The 13,573-nt window shown below is 35.2% G+C and overlaps 1 protein-coding gene across 3 annotated transcripts in view; it reads left to right on the top strand.

The window, feature by feature from the left end:
• Nucleotides 1–13,573, top strand: part of LOC150105778 (H(+)/Cl(-) exchange transporter 4-like) — a 425,804-nt gene that overhangs the window by 107,221 nt on the left and 305,010 nt on the right. For 2 of the 3 annotated variants that reach the window (XM_090394346.1, XM_090394345.1), the window contains exon 3: nt 6,174–6,260. The exons of the other annotated variant lie outside the window; for it this stretch is intronic. In XM_090394346.1, coding sequence (XP_090250472.1) covers nt 6,174–6,260 — 87 coding nt within the window. The remainder of the gene's footprint in view (nt 1–6,173; nt 6,261–13,573) is intronic. 3 annotated transcript variants of the gene reach the window in all.

The raw sequence follows: 13,573 nt of genomic DNA, 5'->3' as shown, positions 1-13,573 counted from the left end.
CATGCAAAGCAGACCTTAAGGTTTCTGTTGTGTCCAATTTGCGATTAGCAGTTTGTCAAAATTCTCATTCTTCTCAACTAGACAAATTTGTTTGATTATCGACTGTGCCAGTCTAATTGAATTAACATAGTCTGAGAATTTCAGGAAAAGGGACATATTTCAGGCAAATCGTACACAGTGGTGGCTCGTGGCTTGAAATCATGGGGATGCTGCAACTTTCAAAATATACATACACACTGTAAGTACATTGTATATGTGTTTAGATAAAACATCAAAATTATGGTAAAAATTTAAAAAAAAATTAAACATGAAAAAATATTTTTATTATCGATAAAATTATACAGTTTTGTATAATTCAAAATTACTTAAAAATAAAATCCATTATCATAACCCAATAATGTTCTAAAATAAAAACTATAACGAATATTATGTCTTTAATTGTAATATCCAAATATTTAAAGAGACGGAGTAAACACGATAAGCATTTCGAATACTCTACTACTGGCGCAAACTGCATATAAACAACAGTGGAACTGCGTGATGGACAGTGCTTGCATCTCACTAAGACGTGCATATGCTTGTGCTCACAGAAATATGATACTGTGGTAAACACAGTGCTGCTAGCGTTCTTCACTCTCCTAAGTGCTACAAGATGGATTTTCATTATTTTTTATACAAAATAAGAGAATTTTATAGGATTGTTGATGATAAAATTAAATATTACAAGCAAATATAAATAAATCTATTCTATATATATATATAAAGATAGGCCGAAATTTTAAACATTTTTATGTCACGTTTTTTGTCTCTTCATTGTTTTGAAACATCCAACAATGTGTTTGCCTTCATGAGAGAAACGCATTGTTGTCTCATGTTTCGAGTCATCAGAATTGAAGGAGAACCTGCTTACCAGCCCAGAACTCGAGGGAGTTGGGCACCAGTATAAATATATTTATATATCGAGAAAAATTGGGACGTGCTGCAGTTCTGCAGTGCCCATGCACGAGCTGCCCCTGATCTTACAACTAAATTACATCTACTCATGCAGTTAGTCATGGCAATTTGCACACAGGTTGTATCATGGTGAAAGTTTATTTTTCACTTGGTTAGACTATAATAAATTTAGTTTAATCCTTTATCCAAGTGTGAACAAACAAAGCTTGCGCCTGAAAATAACTTCAGGACTGGGGTAAGGTAGTACAACACCAGGCAACTCGTAGCAAAGGTGGACCAAGCTAACATCACTCCTATCTCAGTATCTCCCATAATGCAAAACACATCTCCTTGCGGACATGTGTAATGCTATGCATTAAGGCAAGGGCCACTACCCAGACTAGTTTCGACCTTTATTGAGGTCTCTTCAGTGGGAGCCAGGCCCAGAAGTGGAGATACCAGGCAGAAGCAATAGTGAGATCATCATTACGTATAGGAGTTGCCAAAAGGTGTGTCATCTTTTTATTAAATTACTCTGGATTTCAAGAAAGATGATGAAAGTTTATTTTTCACTTGGTTAGACTATAATAAATTTAGTTTAATTCTTTATGGCCCCTCCCTTAATGCATAACATTATACATATCCACAAGGAGATGTGTTTTGCATTATGGGAGATACTGAGATAGGAGTGATGTTAGCTTGGTCCACCTTTGCTACGAATTACCCGGTGTTGTACTACCTTACTCCAGTCCTGAAGATATTTTCAGGCACAAACTTTGTTTGCTCACACTTGGATAAAGGATTAAACTAAATTTATTATAGTCTAACCAAGTGAAAAATAAACTTTCATCATCTTTCTCTAAATCCAGAGTAATTTAATAAAAAGGTTGCACACCTTTTGGCAACTCCTATAGGTAATGATGACTTTGCTATTGCTTCTGCCTGGTATCTCCACTTCTGGGCCTGGCTCCCACTGAAGAGACCTCAATAAAGGTCGAAACTAGTCTGGGTAGTGCCCCTTTCCTTAATGCATAACATTATACATATCTGCAAGGAGATGTGTTTTGCATTATAGGAGTGATGTTAGCTTGGTCCACCTTTGCTACGAGTTGCCTGGTATTGTACTACCTTACCTCAGTCCTGAAGATATTTTCAGGCACAAACTTTGTTTGCTCACACTTGGATAAAGGATTAAACTAAATTTATTAAAGGTTGTATCTTACTATACAACCTTTGCTGTTATCTTTGCTATTCTTGCAAAGGCCTAGTAAATTATTATTATCATTATTATGAACTTCTATAAACTTTTAAATGGGTGTTATAGCATTTCAAATGATGAAATTTTTCGTTATATGGAAGGCAGGGAGAGAACACAAGGGCATCCATGGAAGTTAAGGTTGTTCTCAGTCAAGAATGGGGTAAGAGCTAGGTTTTTCTCCCAGAGAGCAGTGAGTGAATGGAATAATTTGTCCTTAGGGGTGGTGAGTGCATCTAGTGCAGATGAATTTAAGGGAAGGTATGATAGCTGGGTTGGGTAATTTACAGCCTCCCTCGATGAATCCTTGACTCTCTGGAGGTCTCAGATAATAATAATAATAATTATTATTATTTGACACCTCCAGGGAGTCCAAGACTCATCGAGGGAGGGCACCTACTATACACCTCCATCACTCAGCCTCATCAACCCATCATCTACCAACCGCATCATCTACATCAACGCCATCTAATGTCCACTGCCAGCACTAGCATTTTCACAGACAATCGCAAATTTCCATGCCTAAGTTGGGATTCGAACCTGCAGTCTTTTGGCTGGAGAGCAGATACGCTAACCACTCAGCCAATCAGGCTAGCCAAATAAATAATAAACAGACAAACCAACTGTGGGTAGTTTTCGGTATTGAGACTGTATTATGATGCAAAAAACCTGACAAGTTTCATAAGTTGTAAGACTTACATCATCAGGTGTGCTGGTACAGAAAACTATCCACAGAACTGCTAAACCAAGAAACTTACTGTTTGTATTCAGTTGTTCTTGAGGCATTGAAGTTGGGCTATTCATATTGTGAGTGATCATCGACACACACAAACAAACTTTCAATGCCAAAAATATATGGAATAAAGTGGGGAACAAAAAAAAAGCTGTAAAGGGGGATAGTTTTCTTCACAGCAGAAACCTCTGTGGGTTGGATTATTTTAAGTTGGAGCAGATTTAGAATATTTTTTTCTTCAGGTTTCTTGAGAATTTCAGTCCAAGTGGATGAAAATAAAGGATAATTTGTGGGGTTTTCTTCTTCCGGAGATGTCAACACAAGTTGTATATCTTTCATCTGATCTTGACCTAATTCAGCATATCATATTTTCATTCATTGTTTAAAGTCCCTGAGAATTTCAGCTCAGTCAGACCAAAATGGAAAACAAGGGAAGGAGGGAGAGAAAAGTGAAATGGCAACGTTTTTTTATTTTATATTTATTTAGTTATGTTGTTTTTGTACATATGTGTATAACGTTACTTTTATCCTTCATGTATTTCCCCCCTCTTACATTGTTATTTTCATGTCTGCTTGAGCTTGTGTAAAATGCTTATATGCTCTAATCTCAAACTCACTTATAATACTATTATGAGTGAGTTTGAGGGGGGGGGAAGCTAAGTGGATTACAAGCAGACTAAAGCACTTAGCTTCCCCCACCACCACCAAAGTCGTAAAGTATACTCTCACACGTGCTAGTACTGTAGTATAAGGAATAACCTCTGGCTGGGACAAAATCTTCAATCTAGGTTGCTATAATTCAAGTGTACTAATCCTTAAAAATTTATTTTTGCTAACGACTGTGCCATTAAGGATTGTGTAAAAGATTTTTTTCCTTTTACATACATGAGAATAATTTAGCTAAACACGTATAATAACCCTTAAATCATTTTTTTTTTAATCTCAAGCAACTCCGAATTGCTCAGTTGTGGCAGTTAGTTCCAATTAGTTTTTTGTGAGACAGTGCATTGGCTAACAAAAATCAGGCAAGCTATTAACAGAAACTTAACATATTTATTTTAAATAAGACAATTAATATACAAAAGGAATGGGACATATCTCGTGCCTGATTCTCCACGTATTAAGTAAGACAACTAACTTAATGTACCGATCACTAGTCAAAGAATTTTTTTTGACACTCAACTTATTAGAACGTGGATGGATTTTAGCATACACATATCCCTATTCTCAATCCTATTAATATAAGGCAAAATTATATATAACACGTTCTAAGCATTAGGCAACACAAGCAGTATTCAAGTTTACATTATTTTTTATGCACATTCAGACAAATGTTCAACTTTCTGACCTTTTCACCACATTACACCATTAATAAAATGTATTTCTAGCGATGTTAGGAACTGCTTCGGCTGTGACAAATTAGCATGTACGTAGATCGGTACATTAGTCGAAGAATATCTCAGAAGGATATCTTAAAATATGGCCTCTCCTGACACTGGGGGGGGGGGGGGATATCTTCCAGTGAACTCCCCATGATCTCCCGGACGACTTGCTTGCAAGACGCAGGCTCTTCTCCTCCCCGAAAGGTTTACCAAAGGAACCAAAAAAAGAGAGCCCAATCTTCACTTTTTATATCATTGGATGTCCCTTGGCTTACCTTCCAAATTTCCCAGATTTTCCGAAAGCTCCCTGACATCACCCAAGCTTACCCCAGGTCTTGGTGGGAAAACTCCTATAATTCAGTGACCTTTGAGATTATTGTTGACCTTCAGTTTACTTGCATAATCCTCTCTGATCCTTTTAGTTACAAATGCTTGTGGTTCTACATTCACTTATTCTCGCAATATATTACAAAATTTATAAAGCATGCTATATACACTTCTAATTATAAGTATTCTATGGCCCATGTAAAATCGATATAGGTGAAATATTTTTCTATATTTCACCACAAGAGATTTTACAACTGCTGCAGGTTGCATCATTCACAGTCAACAGATAACTATGACTAGTTATCTGTTGACTGTTCCATACCTGTTTTGTCTTTTAAAAAAAAAAAGGGCATCTTTTATATAAAAAATAAGCACTAAATGGCAGTAAGTAGGAGGCTGGCTGCCATTTAGAAGTAACTATTTGACTCACAATGTTGTAATTGTTCAGAATGTAATTGCCCTCTGCAGTTTAAGCAACACCACAACATTAGTATCAGTAATACTACTAATAAAATGCTAATACCACAAATATAATGTTAGCAAGGCAGTTTGCTTCTAATCAGCCAGTGTCCTATTTTCTCAGCACAGCCCTGTTATCACACTTGGCATATGCAGGTAGATAAGATAAACAAATGTATCCCCAGAAACAACTGTTCATCTATATATCATTAGCATGTATATACACTGATGAGACTTCAATAAAGGTTGAAACTGGTCTGGGTAGTGGCTTCAGAAAGGAAGTGTGCTATGCATTATGAGATACTAAGGCAAGTGATGTGAAGTCAGTAGCCTCTCTATACATTTAGTCTGGTCTTCTTGAAGATACTTCATGTGCAAACTTTGTTTACTCATGGTTGGGTAAAGAATTTAAACAAGAATATAATTTAAATCTTATCTATCATAATTAATTTGAAATCAAGTGGAAAAAAAAATTTAAAACTATCAGATTGTAAGAACTGAAATGTGAGGATTAAATAATATCTGAAATGTTTATGCAAAAAGTGTTTAGGTGATTTGATTAATAATTCATTTCTTAAAGCTTGACTTTAACAATATTTTATATTTACTTTAATTTGTGTGTGAAATGCACCGCTTATGCTTTCATTATTCATAATATGCTAATGATCACTCACATAAGGAAAATATGAAAATCTTTAAAAAAAAAAAAAAAAAAAAAAAAAAAAAAAAGAAGAAGAGAGAAAGAGAGCATTTGTGTTACTGAAAAGTTTGTATAGTCTACCCTCTGTCTTGGAAGTCAATGTAATTTGGTACCAGCCATTTTGAATCATAACTGCAATGTTTAGTGCACTCTTTTCTTTTAAAAATGCATGAGTTTTTTTTTTTTTCTTCTTCTTCATATGCATGTAACTTCAAGCATGGTAAGTTTTACCACATGATAACTAACTTGTTTCTCACTTGGTTTTCTTTTTTTTTTTTTAATTTCCTTTCTGTCTTTTTTTTTTTTTAAATGAAAATTAGTACATGTAAAGTTTCTTTCTTTTATTTTTTAACTTTGACATATCTTCTGTGTTACTTTTTTTAGGTGTTGCGTCTCATGATACTAATTACTGTTTACTTCTCCACTTTGATGATTCTAGTGGTGATGAGAATGAACTTACTAAACTTACAGGTAATACTAGAAACCATGGGCAAAAATTTAAAAATCAGACTGATGAAATTATTCATATGGAATTTAATACAGAGTATTCAAATACAGTTTTATAATCCCCAAGAAAGATTGTATCTGAAATGAAACTATCTTCTCTTTATGCAAAATATAGCCATGGTATATGAAACATAAGCCAGGATGATACATAGTTAAGGCCTCTATTATCATCATTTATAATGTTATTCTGTCATTGTTTTGGCTGGATGCTGTCCTAATAACTTATGTGATAAGCTTTGAAATCCAAGATTGAAGCAGTCTATCATTCTTTATCATAGTAACTTATTTAACCAAGTTTGAGTAGAGTTGCCTGCTGTTTGTTCTAGTTTGGTAACTTATTTTTGTTTCTCAGAATATAGTTGCTTTGAGAAACATTGGTCTCACCACATGACATATTCTTTGCAAAAGAGCAAAAATACCCTTTCTGGTGGATTAACCTCTCCTGGCAGTAAAGTGAGTATATTTAGCTGAATATTGTCTGCTGCTACATAAGATTGGCTGATTTAATATTCCAGTCAGCTGTTTTTACAGGGAATATCTTTTCTACTTTTAGATTATAGCATACATTAGCATAAATATCTCTAGAAAAATTAATATACTCTAGATACATGTTAAAAATCTCTATAATGCAGGTTTGTCCAAGGAAGAATTCTGTAGTTATCAGAATTTTTGTTTATCTATTTTTTTTTAATATGAACAACCTCATCCATTATATTTCAAACATGGCTAGCAATGGCAGGGTCTGAAAATGCCCACTTTTAATTTTTTTTTCTTTTTGTTCTTTTCTTTTGTTTAGTCTTTTTTTTTTTTTAAACATTATTATTTAATGATAGTGAACTTTAGTTGTAAGAAAATTTGCATGTCATCATGTTGTTAAGTTGGTAAAACTGATATTTCTTTTCTAAATCACTTAGGAAATTGAACAACGTAGATCCGAATATAAATTAAATTATACTTTAATAAATATTTCCGATATTTCGGCAATGCCACGTTGCCATTTTCAAAAGGAACTTACAAAAAGGCACGTGCACGCAGGCACTACAACACAGTAACTGAGAATGAAGATATGAAGCTATCATTCTCCTAGAAGTCCTGATGGTGCCCTCTAGCAGGCTAAGTAGGTGTTATTGGCCGTTGGGCTGAAGGTCTGCTGATGTATGCCTCCCAAATTTGGAGCATTCACATACAACCAAATTTGTTGAGGTTTGGGGAGTTTCTTAGGGCTGAAGCTGATTCCATAAATAGTCTTTCGAATTTGTATTTGCTACGGTGTATTACTATAGCTTTCTTCCACCATATTCTGTGGCATGTATCCAGAGCATGGTCTGCAAGACCAGAATGGCTGTACTTGTGAAAACGGATGTAGTCTTGTGTTCAGAAATTCTGATATTCGCTGTCCTGCGAATATCAGCATTTCTGCAAAGTAAGACAGTTTACAACTGCAGGGGACCTGGTATACACCAGGTGGGGTCTAGGGGAAGTGGCTGGTCTTTGGTAGAGCGGATAAGGGATGCCAATTTTCTGTAAGGCCTGTAACAGGAGGTGAGGTCATGTTTTTTTAAAATTTTGGTAATTTTTTCTGAGGTGCCTCGGATGTAGGGAATGGTGATGGATTTAGAGTAATCTTTGTTGTGGAGGGGGGGGGTTTGTAGGTTTTAATATTTTTTGGATTTTTTTGGGGGGGAGGTAGCCATTGGCTGAGAAAGTTCAGTGTAGTGTATAGTGTTTTCACCACTCCGTGTCGTTAGAACAGATTAGTTTAGCCCTGTTGTATAGTGTTTTCACCACTCCATATTGTTGAGGGGGAGGGGAATTGTTGGTGAATGTATCTGCCTGTATGGGTGGGTTTTCTATAAACTGAGAAAACCAAGGTTCCATCAGGCTGGCGGGTGACTAGTGTGTCTAGGAAAGGGAGGCTGTTGTTTTCCTGTTTTTCCAGGGTGAACTTGATTCTTGAGTTGGTTGTTTAAGTGTGTAAGGAAGGAGAGGAGTGTTTCAAAGCCATGTGGCCAAATAGCGAACACATCATCAACGTAGCGGAGCCATAAATTGGTTGGTTTTTGTGGGGCAAAGGCTAAGGCTTTTTCTTCAAAGGTCTCCATAAAGAAATTGGCCAAGGGTGGGGGAGAGTGGTGAACCCATGGCTGTCCCCTCTATTTGTTTGTAGAATTTTCCCTGCCAAATGAAATAGCCCGAGTTCATTGTGAACAAATAGGGCTGAGATATCGGGAGAAAATTTAGCTTGGATTAGCTCTAAAGTTTCCTTGAGTGGGACATTTGTGAATAAGGAGGAGACATCAAAGCTGACCATTATGTCAGTATGTTGGAGTGTAAGGTTTTCTATGCTGGCTTTGAAGTGGGCTGAATTTTTTGTGTGTGATGGTGTGTTGCCAGTATAGTGTGTGAGCTCTTTTGTCAAATATTCAGCTAATTTGTATGTGGGGGAATCAATGCCATACACTATGGGACGTAATGACACATTTTCTTTATGTATTTTTGGGAGTCCGTAAATACGGGGGGGGGGGGTTATAGAGTTAAACGGCTTTAATCTGTTGGTAACTTCTACAGCCAAGAAGTAACTTTCTTAAGGAGTCTGTGAATTTTCTGATTTGTAAGTTGGTGGGATTATATTCGATAGGGAGGTAAGTAGCCCGATCTAATAGAAGAGCATTAAGCTTACTTTTGTAGTCCTTTTGGTTAAGTACTACAGTGGCATTTCCCTTATCTGCTTTGGTGATAACTAATTCTTTATTATTCTTCATTTCCTGTAGAGCTTTAAATTCCTTGTTGGATATGTTGGTTTTTGGTGGTCTTGCTTTGGAAAGGACACAAGCTACGTCCAGTCTTACACTGTTGGCGATTTGATATGGAAGGTGGCAGATTCCCCTTTCGATCTGTATCATAATATCCTCACCAGGTATTTTTCTGGGAGCAATGGCGAAGTTGTGGCCACGTGCAAGTGTGTTGAATGCTTCAGGGTGACTGAAGGAAGGTTGATCACAGTGTTTGTAGCAAGTTTTGGATTGATGGTAGAATTCTTTTTTAATTTTTCGAATTTTTTCATCTGTCGGGCTCGTATTTTTTCAAATTCTTTGTCTGCAGCGGTACACGAGATGTCATGCAAAATAGACCTCAGTTCTTGATTTAAAATGCACGAAAGTTCATCTTCGAAGGCACGAATAGCTTCATTAATTTCCGCTAAGAGAAACATCGTGCCACTGTTACAGGTCTTACAGAAAATTGGCATCCCTTATCTGCTCCACCAAAGACCAACCGCTTCCACTAGACCTACCTGGTGCATACCAGGTCCCTTGCAGTTGTAAACTGTCTTACTTTGGCCAAACAGGCAGGACAGCGAATATCAGAATTTCTGAACACAAGGACTACATCCAGTTTCACAAGTACAGCCATTCTGGTCTTGTAGACCATGCTCTGGATACACGCCACAGAATACGGTGGAAGAAAGCTATAGTAATACACTGTAGCAAATACAAATTCGAAAGACTATTTATGGAATCAGCCTCAGCCCTAAGAAACTCCCCAAACCTCAACAAATTTGGTTGTATGCGACTGCCCCAAATTTGGGAGGTATACATCAGCAGACCTTCAGACCAACGGCCAATAACACCTACTTAGCCTGCTAGAGGGTACCATCAGGACTTCTAGGAGAATGATAGCTTCATATCTTTATTCTCAGTTACTGTGTTGTAGTGCCTGCATACACGTGCCTTTTTGTAAGTTCCTTTTGAAAATGGCAACGTGACGTTGCCGAAATATCGGAAATATTTATTAAAGTATAATTTAATTTATATTCGGATCTACGTTGTTCAATTCCCTAAGTGATTTAGAAATGCATAACCAACGTATAAGCCTGTCTACGAGAATAAAACTGATATTGATGTTAAGAAGACAAGCAAAAACATTTATCCAATCTTATCAAATATCAAATTAGCATGTATGCTAAGCTTAAAATTTTCTTGTTTTGAAGAAAAGTTACTTTCATATTTTACAAATTAACTTATAAAGTAAATTCTTTATATTCAAATAGTGAGCTTAAATGGGGGGGGGGTTATGTCAGTAAGTTTTTAACTTGGTTTAAGATAATATTTGCAGGATTGTTTATTTTTTTTTTTTTCTGGTGTTGGTGGTTATAAATAATCTTTATAATATAATATTAGCATCATCATCTCCATTTGTTCTTCACTGCCCATCATTCTGTTTTGTCATCCAGTCCATAACTGCTGAAAAATTATCTTGGTAGGTATAAATGTTTTGGCATGCATATGATAAAAAACAAGTGTTTTTTTTTACTTTAGTATTTATTAAGTAATATTAAATGTCATAGTAGAAAATAATTATACTTGAACATCACTGAATGACTGGGATATTTGATTTGCTCATCCTATTAATATAAAGTTTCTTCCTAGTTAATTTCTAATATCAAGAATTGCTCTGCAGTTTCTTTGTTTTCAGAATTTAATTCATGCATTTTCATAAATAAAACTTGGCTAACTACTATTCATATATGCAGCAATCCCTTTATCCAATTACAGTAGAAGAGCAATTTACTGGTCAGATGATTGAAGGCAGGGCCAGCAGAAGTGGGCATGCGGGTGCCGCTGCCGGGGCACCGTTCATAAGTTCATTTTTAAGAAAAAAAATTTTTATCATAAAAACAAAAAATTCTTAGAATGATCAATATTAAAATAAATAATGCCAGATACACTGAATAAAAATTAAGAAAAATCGTATATTTCCACCTCTTTGATCAGTCAGCTGTTTACAATTTTGCAGCGAGAGCAGGCTAAATGCTTGCCTGCAGAGTTGTGTCTACTGCAGTCTATCTAAAGTGAAATGGTGAACGATTTTTATGTGCAGAAACGAATTTTCGTACAAAACATTTGTTTCTAGTTAACCAGTCATATGGTACGCATATCAGTAGGCTACTGACCGTAGTGCAGTGCGGACTATTATTTTGTCTCTGTGTCGTGTTGTGTAATAATTTCTTGTGGGTATAAAATAGAAATGGAATCAAAAATGAAAAAAAAAAGTTATCTGGTGCACAAAATCATAAGCGACATGCTGTGAAAGAAACAAATGTTAAGAACAAACTGGGACTCTTAATAAATTTGTTAAAATATTCTGATGCAGATTGTAACCAACTCGATACATCAGAAATCAGAGTTGAAGAACTGTGCACATCATCCAGTTTGCATCAAAGTACTATTGCAACTATGAACAAGATAACAAGACACATGATTTAAGTGAAAAACAGTAAGGAGAAGATTTAGTTGTAGTTGACCACGAAATTAACACATTGCTAGTCTCTGTAAATTTAGAAGATCCAGGTGAATGGTGAAATATTGATGAAAAGTTATGAGTTGTTTTAATTGAAATGGGGCCTGTTCAAAAGAAAAATATAATATATCCCAGAGATACCTATGGTCATAAATTTGGTGACATGTATTATAAAAAATAAAATGGAAAACGCGGAGCTCGTGCCAAGTACATGGCTCATTTATTCCGAAACTTTTAAATTCTGTTTTTTGTTTCTGTTGCAAACTTTTTGCACCTACTGAATCAAGTAGTTTTGTAGAAGGTTATAACGATTGGAGAAATGTAAGTACAACTTTGCATAGACATGAGACTAGTTTAACTCACATGAAAAATTTTTTAAAATGGAAGGAACTTGATAAAAATTAAAAAAAAAAAAAAACTACTATTGATTGCCAGACTAAGCATGTATGAAATGGAAAAGAAATATTGGATGAGTGTTTTAGAATGCTTGATTGAAATTATAAAATTTCTTGGTAGCCAATTTAGCTTTTCGCGGATCATCTGATAAATTATATGAAAGGAATAATGGCAATTTTTTAAACTTAGTCGAACTGTTTGCGAAGTTTGATCCCGTTACGGAAAAATCATGTTGAAAGGGTCCTACATCGAAATAATAGAATACACTATTTGAGTAAAGACAGACAAAATGAAATATTGGAAACTTTAAGAAACGCAATCAGGGATACAATTTTATTATCAATTCGAAAATCTAAATATTATTCCATAATTTTAGACTGCACACCTGATGCAAGTAAAACAGAACAAATGACCATTATTATTTGCTTTGTTTCCTGTGACAATGGAATTGTCAAGATCAGCGAAAACTTTTTAGGTTTTGCAGATATATCAGATTCCACAGGACATGGTTTATATGCAACAATAATGGAACATCCCCATTGAAGACATGCGAGGTCAGGGGTATGACAATGCGGCAAATATGAAAGGGAAAAAAATATGGGCTCCAAAATTTCCTTTTGAACAAAAATCCTCGAGCTTTTTACGTGCCATGTGCTGCTCATACTCTAAATTTAATCATTAACGATGCAGCCAAAGTGAATGCAGATACAATTAGTTTCTTTGCAATTATTCAAGAAATATGTAATTTCTTTTCATTCTCTTACAAACATTGGGAAATCCTTTTAAAGTTCGTAAAAATTTTAACATTGAAACAGCCATCAAAAACGCGATGGAAAAGTAAAATTAACACAGTCCGCCCTCTACGATATCAGTTGGGAGAAATTTACGATGCACTTTTTGAAATTTTAATAATGAAAATTTTAATAAAGAAACTCAGCATGAAGCATAAACATTATGTGCTAAAATAAAGGACAACAAATTTATTTGCTCTCTTATAACTGGGCATGATTTACCTAACAGAATAAACCCTGTGAGTAAAATGCTTCAAGACAAAAATATGAACATTACACTTGCTTTAGAATTTATCGAAAACTTAAAAATATTCTTACAAGAGTATCGATCGGATACAAATTTTAAAGAAGTTCTACAAACGGCAAAAGAACTGAGTGAAGAGGTGGACGGAGAAAAAGAATTTAAAACTCTTACGGAAGTTCGACAACGAAAGAAGACATGACAATTTGACTACGAGCATCATGACAAAACGCCACAGTTGCCAGAAGATAAATTTAGAGTGAATGTGTTTTATACGCTTCTAGACGTTGCAATGTGTTCGTTAATAGAACGTTTTGAACGACTAAAAACATATGATAATTTCAATTTCTTGTATAGATTACTACGAATTAATAACGAAGATTTACGAAAAAATTGTGACGATTTAGAGATTCTCTTGAAGGACAGTGACAATAAAGACGTAAATGCAATAGAACTATATGACGAGTTATGTGCTTTCTGGGATATTTTTCAGAAGGATAATTTAAATATTCAAAATCCTTTCGATATTCTTAATTTTATTGTGTCCAATA

This window comes from Typopeltis vanoorti, chromosome 6 (assembly GCF_054136105.1).
Source record: "Typopeltis vanoorti isolate ZY-2024b chromosome 6, IOZ_Tvanoo_1.0, whole genome shotgun sequence".
NCBI lineage: Eukaryota > Metazoa > Arthropoda > Arachnida > Uropygi > Thelyphonidae > Typopeltis > Typopeltis vanoorti.
Note: the sequence above shows the minus strand (reverse complement) of the source record. Positions and strands in the feature narration are given on the sequence as shown.